The sequence below is a fragment of the Vigna umbellata genome, chromosome 5, assembly GCF_029865625.1.
Source record: "Vigna umbellata cultivar VRB3 chromosome 5, Vumbellata_1.0, whole genome shotgun sequence".
In the NCBI taxonomy this organism is placed as follows: Eukaryota; Viridiplantae; Streptophyta; class Magnoliopsida; order Fabales; family Fabaceae; genus Vigna; species Vigna umbellata.
In genome coordinates, this window is record NC_142169.1 from 32,244,145 (window position 1) to 32,262,338 (window position 18,194).

Here is an 18,194-nt window from a genome sequence, read left to right on the forward strand (position 1 = left end):
CTTTAGTGGTTCCTTTGTCCTGCCAATTACTTCATACTTCAAATTTGGTCTGTCAAAACTTCTTTCAAGAACGAGTGCATGGGGAATTCTTAAAGCATTTAATATGTCCTGAAAAATAAAAATTATTTAAAGGTGAAAAAGGGGCGAAAAAACTCAATAGAAATGCTCATCACAATGACTTGATACTCTGACCGGTTGTCGAGGACGGCGTCGGCGGTGACCATCCTGGTTTGTGGCTCGCGGAGGCTAGGCTCTCTCAAGCGGTGATTGGCGGAGGAACGAGAGAGCTTCTCTCTCGCGCGCGGAGAAAAGGCAAGGAGGGACAAATCGACGCCGCGGTCGGCAACATTCCTGGTGGCGATTGGTGTCGTTGGCGATGCCTTGGACTGAGCGGAAGGTCCGACATGATGGCTGGTCCGATGGAGGCTAGGCTTTGCCGGAGAAGACGAACGAAGTTCTCAAGCACAAGTAACGTGACAGAGAGTGAAGAGGCAAGCTGGCATAAGACGTGGCCTCGCCGTTTGCCACATCTGCTAAAAGTTAACGCCGTCCAATTTTAAGGACTAGTAAGAGTTTTAAAACTATGAAGACCAAAAATCTATCAAAGTTTCGAGTATGGACTAAACCCAAAATCTTGTGATACTTAAGGGACAAAAAACATATTTAATCCAAAATTATATGATACTATAAGTAATAGTAACAGTATAATTTAATATTTAATTAAAATTAATTTATATCAATAGATTTAGTTAATTTATCAAACATATCATGTTATATTTCTTTTAATTTATTATATTAATCAAATTAATCTTAAACTTTCACAATTTTTTTCTTTACTAACTTTCTCTTTTATTTCCTTGTTTCTTCACTACTTAATAATGAAGCTAGGTTATAAGTTTAAAAAACAAAAAGTTAAAAATAAAAATGTACTTCATTTATTCATTCAATATAAAACCAGTTCAAGATATTTTAAAAAACAAAAGTAAAAAATGGCCTTACTCACAGACTTACAAATCACGAGTTAAAACATGAATTTCATTTTTAATTAAATTAGAATCACTTTAAATTAAGCAACATAGAAAAGTTTTGATTGAAATCACACCTTTGAAGAAAGAAATTAATAAAATTGTGCTTAATAACATCACTTCAAACTTAGCAACAAAACAACCACCCTGCTTATTTATTGATGGAATCATCTGTTCAAACTCAAGATAGATGGAAGCATCGTTCCTCTGAATAAATCACATTGGATCGAAATTGGAAAACATGATTTAATTCTTCTGGGAGATTTAGGAGGATTTGAAACAAACAAAGTCCTTTAAAAATTGTATGAGTATATTGTAAATGTTTACTTTTAAGTTCATCAAATTGTTGACTGTTTAAATGACAAAAATATGCCAAAGAAGTAATATATATGGCAGAAATGACCATAATACCTGGAAAAAGAGAGTATAAAACATGAATTTAAAGTGTATTTCAGTAAAAAAGAAAGAAAGAACAACCCACCCAGTTCGAAGGACTGAAAAGAAAATGAAAGATAAAATAAAAAATGAGAAAGACTCAAAATATTTATTTAAAAAAATAAAAGACAAGGAAAAATTTGAAGGCTTAGACATTACAGAGCAACGAACAAGCACCGGAGCCGAGATCTTCGTCTTTCTTCTTTGTACCATCGCAATTTTCTGGAAGACAATTCATGGAATCCAACTTCGAGCTTCCGAGGCAATCAACCAGTGAAAATATCACTTCATAGGTTTGCTCTTCCACGTGCGGCCACTCGGAAAATAAGAGTGGAAAGGGGCATGGTTGTTGACCACTGAGGAATTCTCTAACTCCTTTCTATTAACGGGTGCTCAGTGAACGCACATTTTCGAAATTTAATCGGAGTTTAAATTCTGGACAGATTTGAACTAATCCGATAGGCGAATCCGGTTTTGGCGAGAGCCATTTTCTTTCCGACATCGTTGATTTATCTTTTTACTACATTTAGCTTTCGAATCAGGAGAAGATGCTGCGTCTGAAAGCGTTTCGGCCTACGAGCGACAAAATCGTTAAGATCCAATTGCATCCGACGCATCCATGGATGGTTACGGCCGATGATTCAGATCGAGTTTCGGTTTGGAACTGGGAGCACCGCCAGGTACAGAACCCTTGTTCTATTCACCGTTTATCGTTTCCGTTCGTTGTTTATGCTTTATGTTGTTTGCTGTGTTTTAATGGAAGCATCATTCAGGTGGTGTATGAGTTGAAAGCTGGTGGAGTGGACGAGCGGCGTTTGGTCGGCGCCAAGTTGGAGAAGCTGGCCGAGGGAGAAATAGGTTCAATTCTCTTTAATATTTTATCAATGAATGAGCTGTTAAGTTGTTCTATTACATAGACCTGCTGCATTTGCTTCTGTTGGAGGTTTTAGATGTAAGTCTTGTGATCCGTAAATGGTACTGTGCTATACTGGTCTTCAGTGACGATTGATGACATGAATTTGTTGATTTTTGGCATTGATATCGTACTTTTCATTTTTTTAAGGAATTAACTAAGTATACATTGTTGCTAGATTGTTACGTTCACAGTAGTGAAAACCTTCAATTAGGTAAATTTTCTTTGGGTCTGATTGCTATGATGCTTATAGTCTCCAGCCATGATACTGTTCTTGGTTAGTTTCACCGTAGTTTCCTTTTCTCTCAGTGAGAATTGCTTACATTTCTGCTTATGTTGCACTTAGCGTTTGGTTAGTTTTGGAGATGTAACCGTGTGGTTGAATTTGTAGCTTGGCTAATTACCATTATTAGACTCCAGGAAATTTTAACAACTAAACAGTGAATTTCATTTTATACAAAATGAAAAAGAGCATGATAAACTGTTTGTGAATCACTATTAGCAGTCCACATTTCTGTGAAGATCCGGTAACAGAACTTTAATGATGTGTTTTTTGTTTGATAGAGTCTAAAGGGAAGCCTACCGAAGCCATTCGGGGAGGAAGGTACCATGCCTTTGCCTTGTATTTGCATTTATTTTTCTAGCTTTTATTTTGTGGATCATTTACTTACCGTGATCCTTTACCGCCTCAAAGTGTTAAGCAGGTGAATTTTTATGATGATGATGTACGCTTTTGGCAACTTTGGCATAATCGTTCTGCGGCTGCTGAGGCTCCAACAGCTGTCCACACTTCAGCTTTTAGCTCTCCTGCCCCATCAACAAGAGGGAGACATTTTCTTGTCATATGTTGTTTAAACAAAGCTATATTTTTGGACTTGGTGACCATGCGTAGCCGTGATGTACCAAAGCAAGAGCTTGATAACAAGTCCCTTCTGTGGTAAAATTTTATTACATTATTCAATATTCTTCAGCTTGCACTGTCATTGATACAAAATTTTCTTACACTATCTTTTAAGGCAATATTTTGAGCTTCCTGTCCTATAGATGGTGCTAGATTGTGTTATGAATATCTGGGTCATTATTTTTCTAGTTCCTTCTATGACTGGGAAGTTGTCATTGATATAATTTGATGCTCTTCAACTTCTGCAACAATTTTATGTTGTATCAAACTTTGCAAATACTTATTTCTTAGCAGCATTCTTTCCTGGCTCATGCCACAACCTTATACAGCACTCAATCATGGAAGGAAAATAGTTGCATTCTGTTGGGTTCCTTAAATTGAATCATTTATAAAGATATGGTCATTTATTTTTGGGTAAAATATTTTACTTTAAATTAAAATTTATTGCTCCTTAATTGGTCTCTACTGTGAGATTGTTGCCTTACCCACTACCAATTATATTCATTTCACCAAAACAATCATTAAGACATGCATATAAGTATAGGGATGCATTGGTGGGCATATGCATGGATAAATCGCCAGATTCCAAAAGGTGATTTCTCTTCCTAGACAATAATTTTTTGCCACCTTTTCTTTTGGTATTATAATTCTATTTTGCACAAATTAAAGTCCTTAGTATGAAAAATCTTCTCCTTTTCATCTAAATGTATCAAACAACTGCATTACCTATTTTCTCAATCCTCGATAGGAATTTGTCAGCACATGTTGTGTGACATAATTCTGCATCTTGACATAAATTAATTAATTGTAATGAATACATATCTTGTTTGCATATTATACTTTGCAGTACTTGTGCACACTGTATGAGTTCCAATTTTGCAATTTCACATGCTGTTGCAGCATGGAGTTCCTTTATAGAACTGGTGTTGGTGATGGTCCTCTTGTTGCTTTTGGTTCATCGGATGGTGTCATTAGAGTTCTCTCAATGATGACATGGAAGGTGGGCATATGAAATATTAATAATAATCTGTATGAGTCTTCTCAATATTAATATTACCATATTATGCTATGTGTTTGTTCCTTTCAGCTTGTGCGAAGGTACACTGGAGGTCATAAAGGATCGATCTCTTGTTTGATGTCCTTCATGGCTGCTTCTGGCGAGGTAAGTCTTGATTCCTTATTGAAGAATAACTTATTCTACTTTGTCGAATTTTACTTGCATTAATATTTGGGAACTTAGTTAGGAATCTCTGTCATCCCTCACATATCTTCTAACAGATTATTGTTGCTCTAACACCCTTATCCTTTTCCTATATCCTGCGTTAGTAGCCATTGGATCAGACTTGTGTTAATAACATTTCTAATGGCTACCTTACCAAGCATGGTTATAAAGAGTAACATTACTTTTCAGAAAAATCATAGATTTGAATGGACTCATTATTGTTGTATATTTTGCCAAAAATTTCAAACTTAGTAATTTTAGGCTGTCTTGAGTACTACTTCAAAAGAGATTATCTCATTTGAAGGGAACATTTATGAATTCGTTCTTTTGTTTTATTTAATTTCTGATAAGGCCTTGACAAAGAAATGAAAACAAAGAAAAGTTCCCACCGAAAGGAGTTATTCAGTCAGTGTATAACATCTGACAGAAAACTCCCTTAAAAATTAAAAGAAAAGCACAAATGCTAGAACAAAAGCTGTTTTGGTTTCTAAGCTGTTAGTTTCTAAAGCCATCTCATGGGTCAAGAGGAGTTGGCTTTTAGTTTCTAAGCTGTTATGGCATCATAGCATTTAACATTAATGTCTAGGAAGAGGATGGTGAGGTCTAATACAAGACACCACTTTAAAGAGAGAGCATTATAGAGCATCTCCAGGAAAGAGCTAAGTTTAGAGTTCAAGTTAGTCTTTACGATGCCATAGAAGATTTAAGATCTCTAACAAAATAATGCAACACTGAAGAACTTAGAATAGATTCCACAATGACCCGGCTTTATATTTTTATTTTCATTTATCTCAATTTAAAATATTAACTTATTTTTATTTTCTTAACCTCTAAAAACAAATCTTCACATCCACTTATCTCACTTCTCTGACCACTTCCTTCCTCTAGCTGCATCACCCTCCTCCTTCTTCCACGCTCTCATCTACTTTACCCACGAACCCAATCAGCATCCAGCCTTCTTGTTTCATTCCTATTGGAGTCCAATAAGAGATTTCTGGCTCAAGATTCTCCTATTAGTTTATTTGTACATATTTTTATTTGATTGCACACTCAAGGATTTGAGGTGGGTGTTTCTTTGGGGGATAGTTCAAGATTATTGGATGCTAATGCTGCCTTGCTATGAAGGTCTCTCTTTATCCATTTTTTAATCTCTTTGGGTTACATTTATATTTATGTTGTGTACGTTTGGATTTGCATTTCCAACACTATTACAGAAGTTGCATTTTGGGGATGCACCATGTCCATTAAGATATTTTATTGGGAAATTACAATTGCTAGTTAATATGTTAAATGCATGTGCAGGTTTTACATGACTGGTTACCTCTATATGTTGTATTTATTATTGGAAGTTGCTTTTGTATTTTGTATGAGATTTCAATTGGGAGTTGAGGGTGAATGTCTGTTGGCTTTCAGGCTCTTCTGGTTTCGGGCGCTAGTGATGGATTGCTCATAATTTGGAGTGCTGACCACGGACAGGATTCACGTGAACTTGTACCCAAGCTGAGTTTAAAAGTACAGTCCTTTTCGTCATTTTAACTCCTCTTTGTCAGTTTAATAATTGGTGAAAAAATAAGTCAGTGTTAGTTGTGGATTAGTTACAGTTACAATTTCCTCTTTGTTGTTCAAGAAATGTCATTCCACATTGGAAGGTGAGAATGCAATTTAAATGAAGTATAAGATAAATAAAAAAATCATAAAAGAAAGGAACATCTAAAATCTGTGCACTGGGCAAAATGCAAACTTACATTGAGGCAAATAAAATGTTCTTTTTTATCTTCTGAATTTATGTGGAGCTTTTTTCCCTTCTCTTTTTATACCTTATTATTCTTTTCTGTATGATCCATGCTGATTACATGTAGATTTCATTGGTTAATGAAACCTCTTAATGCATCTAGGCACATGATGGCGGGGTTGTGGCAGTTGAGTTGTCTAGGGTAATGGGAGGTGCTCCACAGCTAATCACAATTGGTGCAGATAAGACATTAGCCATATGGGACACTGTGTCCTTTAAGGTGTGGTAGTGTTGCTAATACCTGGATATTTTAAATTTTGTGAACATTCTCCTGGTAACTAGAAAGACTTAGCATAAGAATATCTTTGACCCTCAGGAGCTGCGACGGATAAAGCCAGTTCCCAAATTGGCTTGCCATAGTGTGGCTTCTTGGTGCCATCCTCGAGCTCCAAACCTTGATATTCTAACCTGTGTCAAGGATTCTCACATATGGTACGTAGTTTTCTTTCTTCTTTGGTGTCTTTAAGTTTCTTAATTATTTTTATTTGATAATGTGATGATACACTATATTCATTATACATATTAAGAATTTTAATTTAAACTTTTGTTAGGGCAATCGAACATCCCACTTATTCTGCTCTCACGAGGCCATTGTGTGAATTGACCACAGTTATTCCTCCACAAGCCCTTTCTCCTAATAAGAAATTGAGGGTATGTTGTTTGATTAGTTGGTTACATTCATCGCCTATTTTTATTCTAATTTCTGAATTGGCATGGTATTTGTTGTTAAGGTATCCCACTTAGAATGATATGAATATATATCAAAGCATTAAAAGATTTTGAGAACAACAATTTTGAATGGTGGCAAGGACAGATAAAAATCAAGTGTAACAAAATCTGTGGAAAGCTTTACTTCAATCCTGTGATCAGTTCTGTATGTTGTAGAATATGCTTATCATACCCCTGGGCAAAACATCCTCTTTAACCAAGAGGAAACCGAATTTCAAGCCCTCATTACTCTCTCCCGAATTTCCCATTCTTTGTGTTTAGTCTAGTCAAACTCAATCTTTCGTCTGATTTTTGTGGCAGGTGTATTGTATGGTTACACATCATTTGCAGCCACATCTAGTTGCTACAGGAACCAACATTGGTGTTATTATCTGTGAGTTTGATGCTAGATCTCTTCCACCTGTTGCTCCTCTACCAACACCAGCAGACAGTAGAGAGCATTCTGCCGTATTTGTAATTGAAAGGGAATTGAAGCTATTAAATTTTCAGTTAAACAACTCTGCAAATCCATCTCTTGGAAATAACAGCTCCTTGTCAGAAACAGGAAGACCCAAGGGAGACTTTTTTGAACCATTATCTGTCAAGCAGGGGAAAAAGCACATTAGTACTCCTGTTCCACATGATTCGTACTCAGTTCTTTCCGTCAGCAGTTCAGGAAAGTAAGTTGCCTCTGACAGACTTTTGGCACTGCTCTATTTTTTTATTTTTCTAAATTTTTGTAATTAAAAATTAATTAGTATTTTGTTCTGCAATATAATATAGTGGCTTTGATTTTTTCTAAAGAATATAAGATGGATAAAATTCTCACTTTTGGTATTCCATATATATATATATATATATATATATATATATATATATATATATATATATATATATATATCAGTGATAAGTCAATAAATGCTGTCTTTACTGTGTAGTTGTTTGCCTCGGTTTTTCTATGACTATGTTTCCTAATTTTATAATTTATTTTGTGAAGTTGGAGTGTGCTTACCACCTCATATGTTTACAGGTATCTAGCAATTGTTTGGCCAGATATTCCTTATTTCTCTGTCTACAAGGTTAGTGATTGGTCAATTGTTGACTCTGGAAGTGCAAGGCTTCTGGCATGGGATACTTGTCGTGACAGATTTGCTATATTGGAATCAGCATTACCTCCTAGAATTCCTATAATGCCCAAGGGTAGTTCATCAAAAAGAGCCAAAGAAGCTGCTGCGGCACAAGCAGCAGCAGCAGCAGCAGCTGCTGCTTCCACAGCTTCTGTTCAAGTCCGCATCTTGTTAGATGATGGTACATCAAATATACTAATGAGGTCTGTTGGCGCACGCAATGAACCAGTAAGATTCTTTCTCAGTATTAAATTTTCCTTCTAAAAACTTAAAGGTTGTCACAATAACCTACTATTGAATAATGTCTGTTCATATGAATAAAAGTTCTGCAAATTTTTATAGTGAATGAATGACAATAATTGAAACATTATTTATCTCAGGTTACGTTTATTTTAATTGATAGCCTCTACAGATAACCTTCTATTGTTTTTTCAGATGTGTATGTGAAAAAGGGGAAGGGGGTTGTGCACTCTTAGATAGATTAATGTTCACTGATAAATTATGTATAGAAACTTATAAAATGATTCTCCGGTAAAACTTTTTTGTATTTACACCTTTCATGTAAAAATGTTGTGTTGAAGGTTCACCTACTTTGTGATATTGGCTGCAGTATGTAAATGAATAAAGTTTTAAGTTTTTTAAGTCTTCTAGATAAATCCTTTTCTCTTCTGTCAATGATGAGAAGTTTGCTTGATTTTCCTTGTGAAGATATTTCGACCTTTTATGCACTTTATTCTTCATAAAAAGTGTCAATGGAAGCAGTATGTAATTAATAAAGTTTTAAGTTTTTCAAGTCTTCTAGATAAGTCCTTTTCTCTTCTGTCAATGATGAGAAGTTTGCTTGATTTTCCCTGTGAAGATATTATGACCTTTTATGCACTTTATTCTTCATAGAAAGTTTCAATGGAAGAAGGAACCATAATTTTAAAGTTATGGTGCCTGTTTCTGACTCATGTATCCCTTTAGGTCATTGGTTTGCGTGGAGGAGTACTGCTTGGTGTTGCCTATCGAACATCTAGGAGAGTCAGTCCTATTGCTGCCACCGCTATTTCAACAATTCAGTCTATGCCCTTATCAGGTTATGGAAGCAGTGGTCTTTCTTCTTTTACTACTTATGATGATGGATTTTCTTCAAATAGACCTCCAACCGCAGCAGCACCTCAAAACTTCCAGCTATACAGGTGAAACTTATAAGTGTTGTACAGTAAAGAAATATTTTTTATTTGAAATAATATATTGTAGTGAATGCTGCAAATGATGAGAAATGCTAAGCACCTATTGAGGAAAACATGATAGAAATTTGGTTATAGTGATTAGGACACATTAAGAGCCACTCGAAGAGTAGATTGTATGGTTTTAATTCTCTGAAAAAGGGCGGGAGACCCACAAGAACATTGGATAAAGTTTTTAAGTGGAATTTCAGGGTGGTAGGGACTAAGGTATAATGGGGTGCCCAAGTCCCACATTATGTAGTATGGGATGCTTGGTGGAGTATTTAAGTGTTTGGTTTATCCCCCTTAATTATCTAATCTTTTAGGGTGGTTTCCTAAGGGCTTTACCGAGGATTTTGATCGATGAGGGAGTTGAGTGAAGTAGTATCGAGTGACGTTACAACTACAAGTGCACAAGTTTTCTTGACATTGACATTGCTATCATAATTTTGTTTGTGATTTAGTTGGGAGACATTCCAGCCAGTGGGGGACCTTCTTCCTCAGCCAGAATGGACTGCTTGGGACCAAACCGTTGAGTACTGTGCATTTGGATACCAGCAATACATAGTCATATCTTCTTTGCGCCCTCAATATAGATATTTGGGAGATGTTGCAATCCCATATGCTACCAGTGCTGTTTGGCACAGGAGGCAACTGTTTGTGGCTACCCCGACTACTATCGAGTAAGTCTTTATATTTTGGTCCTTTTTATAATTTCTTTGTTTACTGCTTCATTAATTTTTGTAGGTTTACATTAGTTGTTTAGAAAGTGGAAATGACAGACTGTATTTTACATGGTCAATTTGTCTATCTCCCTGTTGGTCTAAGTATTATCTACTCATCATAACCAAAGACAGAAAAGGGAGAATCATGATTTAGGAAATGTTCATGAATATGTATACTGTTTTGGAAAATGCCTTAGAGTGTGTTTGCTTTTCCAATTCCCACTTTCCCATGGACCTTCGATGACTCCTTCTGCAGTGATTTGGCTTTGAATCTGACCCAACGGAGTTTCAAAAACACCCTTAATGATTAACAGAATATTAGCTAGACTAGTCTAAACATCAATACTGGTAAAACTTTCCCTACAGGATTTATTTGTTTGGATTTCCTAAATGGGACTCATTCCAACAAAAACAACATTCTAACCTGATTCCCATTTAGTGCAGTTTAACACAACTGGTTTAGTTGTGTTTTTATAAAAGGTTCCTTTGTTTTATAAGCCCTTATAATCAGAGATACCCTGAGGCACTTCTCAACTTCATCCCTCCTGTTTGGATATTTTATGATTGTGTGGCACTAGTATCAAGCCTTTTGCGCTTTAATAGACACCCTAGTCAATGAAGCTCTCAGATTTTGGTACTTCTTTATGGCCAATTCTTCCTGTTTGATTATCATCACTTCTTTGTGGATTGATCATAAATTCTATATATGCTATATTTTTTATAAATATAATCACCCTGTGGTCGTTTAAAGAATTTCACCTTGTTAGATATATTAGATTATTAAATATCTTATAGATAGATATTTTATCTTTAGTTACTTTGTTATTATTCTTTATTTGTATTTTGGACTTAGTCCATATTTCCTTTATTATGAATACAGTACCCCATGTGTATGTGTATTTTCTACACAAGGGAGATTAATTTTATACATAGTTTTTAAATATAATTAATATGGTACCAGAGTCATTGTTAAAGTCTATCTTAGCGAGATTTGTTGTTTGTTAGGTATATTGTTCCACCCATTATAAGGTGCTATCAGACCACCCATTAATTTCTAGTCTTATGCTTGAGATGTATATACCTCGGCATAAGGGGATATGTTGGAAGTCCCACATCAACTAAAAATAATGTCAATTCAGAGTATATAAGTGGGTACAAACCTGACCTTACAAGCTAATTTTAAGTGAACTTTAAGCCTAACACAACCCTACAAAACTGGCTTGTGAGGTAAGATTTGCACCCACTTATATATATATTATAAATTGTCCTTATCTCTAGTCAATGTTGGACTTCCAACAGACCTCCCTCACGTCGAGGTATATACATCTCGAGCGTGAGACTAGACATTAGTGGGTGGTGGGTGATCCGTTAGCGGTTTAACAGCGGGTAGAAAAATATGCTCAACAAACAACAAATCTTGTTAGGATAGGCTCTAACTTGATTCTAATACCATGTTAAGAAGTGGACTTTAAGTCTACCTCATCCTACAAAATTTGCCACCATTTTTAAGCCAAAAATCTTGGCAAACTCAGATATTTCTTGGGTATTGAGATGACACAATCCAATGATGGTATTGTTATATCTCAAAGGAAGTATACATTGGATATTTTGGAGGAAACTGGGTTGATGAGTTCAAAATCTGTTGACACACCCATGGATCCTAATACTAAATTCTACCAAATCACGGGAGCCTATGTTAGATCCCAAGTTGTATAGAAGACTAATTGGAAAATTGAATTATCTTACAGTTACTCGTCCTGACATTTCCTTTATAGTCAGTGTGGTAAGCCAATTTCTTAATTCCCTATGTGAAGATCATTGAAATACAATCATATGTATATTAAAGTACATTAAAGGAGCTTCTGGAAAAAGGGTTGTTATATGGAAATAACCATACAAGAGTTGTTTGTTATTCAGATGTTAATTGGGCAAGATCTCCTTCTGATAGAAAATCTATATTCGGATATTGAATCTCCATTGGTCGTAACTTGATCTCTTGGAAAAGCAAGAAACAAAGTGTTGTGGCAAGATCTAGTGTATAACCAGAATATAGAGCTATGACCTCAGCCACCTTTGAACTTGTTTGGCTTAAGCAATTTCTTAGAGAGTTATAATTTGGAAATGTTACTTGAATAACACTTATATGTGACAATCATGTTGTTTTTCATATTAGTTTTAATCTTGTCTTTCATGAGAGGATCAAACATATTGAGATTGATTGTCATTTCATTCGAGAGAAGATTGTATCTGGCGACATCAAGATTGAGTTCATTAACTCTAGTGATCAGATAGCAGATAATTTCACTAAGGTTTTACGGGGACCGATAATTGATTATATTTGTAACAAGCTTAGTACATGCGATTTGTATTTACCAGCTTGAGAGAAAATGTTAGATATATTAGATTATTAGATATCTTAGATATCTTATCTTTATTTTAGTTAATTTGTTATTATTCTTTATTTTTATTTTTGGCTTAGCCAATATTTCCTTTATTATAAATACAATACCTTATGAGTATTTTCTACACAAGAGAAATTAATCCCATATATAATTTTTCACTATATTCATTACACCTCAATTAGCATGTACCAAAACTATATCATCAATGAAAAAGAACATGCATGGATGTTTAACTGTGTTTTATCCAATCGGTTCTTCATTATGAATACTAAAAGGTAAAGGTATGACACACTTGATGCCCAAACACTTCTCTTCTTTTCATCCTTATCCTTCACCCCCTCCTCTAAGAAACAATAATAATAGTAATTAAAGATAAGACAAACCAATTTATTTATTTGTTTTCCTGACAATGTTTTGTGTTTCTCTTGCAATGTGGAATGGATTGTATTCATTTGAAAATCTTTCTAGTGATATTTAAAGTTTAAGCAATGATGACTGTCGTAAACATGTTAAAGAAAAAAATTTCGATGTACAACTATCCATGGCTAATAAATTATTTAGGAGAAGATTTTAAAATGGTTTTTGATTCATATCTGCAATGGCCATAATTCATATTCATTTTACCTTTACTAATACGTTTTGGTTTTCAGAATCGTTTTTGTGGATGCTGGGGTTGCTCAAATTGACATTGAAACTAAGAAGATGAAAGAAGAGCAGAAAATGAAAGAAGCACAGGCAAAAGCTGTTGCAGAGCACGGAGAGTTAGCTCTAATTACTGTAGAAGGTCCTCAGTCTGCTAAGGAAGAAAGAATAGCATTGAGGCCGCCAATGTTGCAGGTTACAAAAGCTTCAACTTTTTGTCATCTCTGAAAATGATTGCAAACATTCAGGGCCCTCTTTGTCTTTCCTCCGATTTAATATTTTGTTTCTGGATATGATTGATATGGGTCGCTGGAAGAAATTGACATGAATATTTTAGATGGGAATGTGTAATGAGAATGTCTGCTGATCCTTTAAACCTTCTTCTGTTAGCATTTTGGTGTGATGTAAATCTTGGATTTGCTATTAATTATCTTTTGTTTTCTCTCACAAAAACGTAAAGGTATTTGTTGTTCCGGCTGTAGGTGGTTCGGTTGGCTTCATTTCAGCATGCTCCTTCAGTGCCACCTTTCTTAACAGTACCAAAACAATCTAGAGTTGATGGTGATGACTCTTGGTCGGCCACAGAAGAGAGAAAGACAGGTGAGGTGGCAGTTGGTGGTGGGGGTGTGGCTGTGGCAGTTACCCGTTTTCCAATGGAGCAGAAACGTCCGGTTGGGCCTCTTGTAGTTGTAGGTGTCAGGGATGGAGTTCTTTGGCTAATTGACAGGTAGTTAGGACTTTGCAGCTACCCATGTATGTTTAAAATTGGAAATGGGCTAGGGAAATAATGAATTGATTAAGTGATTTGCACTCAACGGGCTGTATTTATATGCATAAGAAAAACACAAGTTCCCTCAGAAATTAAACTATTTTCTTTTATCCTAAATTTCTAATCTTTCATTAGCTCTGCAGTTTATTTTGTCCACTAGTTGCTATAATAACTATAGAAATAAAGAGCAGATCCTCATGCAATTAAGATTATCTAGATTATATATGTATAATTAGGAACATTTCTATTTATTCTGGCATCATATCTTTATTATTAGAGAATATCGAACACCCTCTATTGTATTGTTTCTATTTTCTCAATATAAATGAAAGCATTTGAGTTGTCTTAAAAACACGATTTCAGCTCAATGTCTCTCTCTTTATTATAGTTTAATAGTTACTATTTTAATGATTTCAATGATTTTAATACAACCCTGAGTGTTATAACTGTTTACTTACAATCAGCACCAAAACCTCTGCCCCTCCATAATCGACGTGAGACCTTTGTAACATTTAATTTGTGCAAACGTGTTGTACATATGTGCAGTTAGTGTGATCTGTTTTTTGTGGAGTTTTCAGTTATGCTTTTCCCTTTAATGCATTAATCACTTTAATGCAGTGGCTTTCACATTAGGATAAAGTATGCCTATCTATCTTCCTCAAAGTGTAACAAAATTACACTGAATTCCTATGAAATCCACCCTTTTAAATTTCCACTAGTTACAAGCCATTTGTATACTTATGCCCTTTCCAATTAGATGAAAATACACCGAAAAATAAATGTCCAAAACTCAGGACGGTTTTAATGTTGTTTAATCACCTTGAGAAGTCAACACCTAGTTATAATGTTATGTACTTGTTAGAGAATGCCATGGTGAATGAGAAGCCACACAAGAAATGATGTGATCAGGAATAAAATGTATTAAGGAGAAAGTTGGAGTTGTATTATTAAAGACATGTATTTATGCACTTATTAAATGTGTTTAGTGGAATACTATGCCTTTCTATTTAGAGCAGCCAACTGATTCCAATAAAGTTGACGTTTTTTTTTGTCTTGGCTCTGGCCTCTGGTTAGTTTTTAAGTGACCTAGTTAACACGTGCATGTCTTATAGATGTCTAATTTAAGGTTATTCCTTTGTATCGGATACTGATTTCAAGAAGGATGTTATTGATTTCTGGGTTGTGGTAGGTACATGTGTGCTCATGCCTTATCCTTGAGTCATCCTGGAATTCGCTGCCGATGCCTTGCAGCTTATGGAGATGCTGTTAGTGCAGTAAAATGGTATTTTGATTTCTTTATGTCCCTCTTTCTCCATTATCATTGCTTATTAATAATTCAGATATATCTGTATATCTCATTATACTTTTTGAAACAGGGCAAGTAGACTTGGAAGAGAACACCACGATGATTTAGCCCAATTTATGCTAGGAATGGGCTATGCTACTGAAGCACTTCATTTGCCTGGAATATCAAAGAGGTATAGCTATATGCTTAGAGACAAGAGGCTGCAGTTTTAATTTTATTGATTTTTGTGTACTCCTTATGGCAAGGTATGGTTCGACCAGAAACATATTGATATTTATGTTCTGCAGGTTGGAGTTTGATTTGGCGATGAAGAGCAATGATTTGAAAAGAGCTCTTCATTGTCTTCTTACCATGAGTAACAGCCGGGATATAGGACAAGATGATACTCCTGGTCTTGGTTTGAATGACATTCTTAATTTATCAGATAAAAAACAAGAGAAAATATCAGATAAAAAAAAAGATATGGTTGAAGGTGTTCAGGGTATTGTGAAATTTGCAAAAGAGTTCTTGGATCTTATTGATGCCGCAGACGCTACTGCACAGAGTGATATTGCACGTGAGGCTCTTAAGAGGTTAGCTGCAGCAGGTTCGGTGAAAGGTGCTTTAGAAGGTCATGAGTTGAGAGGGTTAGCATTACGTCTTGCAAATCATGGAGAGTTGACTCGTCTAAGTGTAGGCAGTCTTTCTTAATAATGCACTCTCTTTCTGGAAGTAAATTGCATTACATTGATTGGGTGCTTACTTTTATAATTAAATGTGGCTGGATTAATTTTGTGTTTGTGCCTAGCTATGTTCCTCAATGATTTTTTAAGATAACTGTTAGATGTTGTAGTGATAATGTGTATGCCTGTTCTTCTACATACATACTACTGATAGTTAGACGTGATTTGAATATGACAAGGCATTCGTAGCACGGTCTTGTATTCTTTTGTGCCAAATATGGTCAGTCAGTTAATTATTTATTCTTATAGAAGTGTGTGCATGTTAACATGTGTTTGTGCGAGAGAGATAGAGAAGTTTATGATTACTTAAAGAAATTGAATGAGAACTGGATTTTATAAAAAAAAACAAACAATGATGGAATATATCATGAAATCAGCGAATGGGGGGTGGGGGTTAGGATGTAAAAAATATGTGAAAGGAAAAGTGGTTTTTTACATATTGCTTTGGCTATCTGATTTATAAGATCTGCCCCTCAAAATACATATAGTTTACTATCCATTTTTACCACCGTTTTGGGTATATTTAGTGTTCAAATACATTAAAGTTGGACTGCGATTATTTTTTGTACAGGTTAGACATTGAAATATTTATATTGGTTCTTACCAAAAAAGATTATTTTTGCTGTGTTTGTTTCTTGTAGCGAATAGATAATAAGATCAGTGATTCACCAAAATCAAAATATGATTCATACACAAAATGGAATTTGTTAGGAGTGCATGTCAATTTAGCTACTACTCATTGTTCTCTACTTTCTGGCCATGACCTTCTCAACTACTTTTGGTTTCTAGTCAGCTCATTGTTTGATGAAAAACAAAAGGACTAGCATTTGTTCCATTGGTGTTCAAAATTTCCCTTTCTTTTTTTGAACTTAACATCTTCTATCTATGCTAAAATGACTATTTGAGATGGCATACATTCCTCTTTCTTTGGAATAACTTGTCTGCTTCGGTTTTTTAGTCTTAATGTTGTTTTATTCATAAACTTATGAATATGTTCTTGCACTGCAGGGTTTGGTTAACAATTTAGTTACGCTTGGCTTGGGAAGGGAAGCAGCATTTGCTGCTGCTGTTTTGGGTGACAATGCTCTGATGGAGAAAGCATGGCAAGATACAGGAATGCTGGCAGAGGCTGTGCTTCATGCTCATGTATGATTTATTACTTACATCACCTGATCCCTCAATTTAGTACTATAGTCTGACCTTGGTATTTTCAGGCACATGGACGGCCAACTTTGAAGAACTTAGTGCAGGCTTGGAACCAAGCATTACAGAGAGAGATTGAACCTACCCCATCTCAGAAGACAGATGCTGCAGCTGCGTTTTTAGCTTCTCTTGAGGAGCCTAAGCTCACAAGTTTGGCAGATGCTGGGAAGAAAGCACCTATTGAAATCCTGCCTCCGGGGATGATGTCTCTTAATGCTTCTATTTCCATCCAGAAAAAACCAGCTTCTTCTGCGCAGAACTCCCAACAACCCCCAGACAAGCTATTGGCACTGGAAGCACCTCCTACAACCACAGCTGCACCAGAGAGTGCTACTCAGCAGCCTGAATCCACACCAGCATCAGTTAGTGAGCCACCTCCGTCAGAGTCTACCTCAGAGTCCACGCCAGCTCATGTAGCTGCTCCACCTCAACCAGAATCAGGTGAAACGACCGTAGCTGATGGGGTTCCTACCACTGGACCAGCTAGTGACGGAGGTCCGAATGTTAATGGTGAAACTGGTCAAGCAGAAACGTCTACCGGAAATCCAGCAGTCCCAGAGGTTCTCCCACCTCCAGTAGCAGCAGAGGTTTCGGAGACTTCTACTCCAAGTATAGCTGCAGTTCCTACAACAACTACAGTTCCGGCAAATCATCCCTTTATATGATCGGTATACCACCGCTTGGAAAATTCATTTATAATTCATGTTTTGTAAAGAAATCGTTTACAGATGAAGGAAATCTAGTATATTAGTTTGTAACAAGCCTAAATTCCAAAGGTAAATTGTACCGAGCAGCTGCGTTTCCCTTTTACCTCAATTTTTGTAGAAAATGGTAACGAGCTGCGATGTTGTCTCATATTGCTGTGATTGGGACATGTGAGTTTTCTTTTCGTTTTTGTTGACTGAATTTTAATTTTGCTGTTTTATAATTTACAAGTTGAATGTTAACCTCTCTGGTTCAATGGGTAGTAACAGTTCATAGATTTTATATACAACTGTACCCATCCCCTGCATTCTATATGCATTTATTTATATTTTTTTACCCACCTGTCATTTGTTCTGACTTTTCCCCTTTAATGTGGTAATTTCTGA

General features: G+C 35.7%; 1 protein-coding gene across 1 annotated transcript; it reads left to right on the forward strand.

The window, feature by feature from the left end:
* Positions 1 to 1,581: 1,581 nt before the first annotated feature.
* LOC124840838 (Transducin/WD40 repeat-like superfamily protein) lies at positions 1,582 to 18,064 on the forward strand. Its single transcript, XM_047316962.2, has 21 exons — positions 1,582 to 2,140; positions 2,234 to 2,318; positions 2,938 to 2,977; positions 3,068 to 3,310; positions 4,175 to 4,274; positions 4,362 to 4,436; positions 5,910 to 6,008; positions 6,392 to 6,508; positions 6,605 to 6,720; positions 6,840 to 6,939; positions 7,318 to 7,676; positions 8,027 to 8,351; positions 9,090 to 9,304; positions 9,799 to 10,017; positions 13,112 to 13,298; positions 13,586 to 13,830; positions 15,062 to 15,154; positions 15,249 to 15,350; positions 15,466 to 15,850; positions 16,909 to 17,046; positions 17,115 to 18,064. Exons 1-21 carry the CDS (start codon positions 2,009 to 2,011, stop codon positions 17,766 to 17,768), a joined length of 4,029 nt encoding a protein of 1,342 aa, XP_047172918.1. The 5' UTR covers positions 1,582 to 2,008; the 3' UTR covers positions 17,769 to 18,064.
* The last annotated feature ends 130 nt before the right edge of the window (positions 18,065 to 18,194 follow it).

Bases quoted from the DNA above. Each gene is read 5' to 3' on its own strand.
- LOC124840838 (XM_047316962.2), top strand. From the start codon at position 2,009: ATGCTGCGTCTGAAAGCGTTTCGGCCTACGAGCGACAAAATCGTTAAG. The intron at 2,978-3,067 runs GTACCATGCCTT...ACCGCCTCAAAG, and splicing joins GAAGCCATTCGGGGAGGAAG to TGTTAAGCAGGTGAATTTTT. The intron at 15,851-16,908 runs GTAGGCAGTCTT...CTTGCACTGCAG, and splicing joins GAGAGTTGACTCGTCTAAGT to GGTTTGGTTAACAATTTAGT.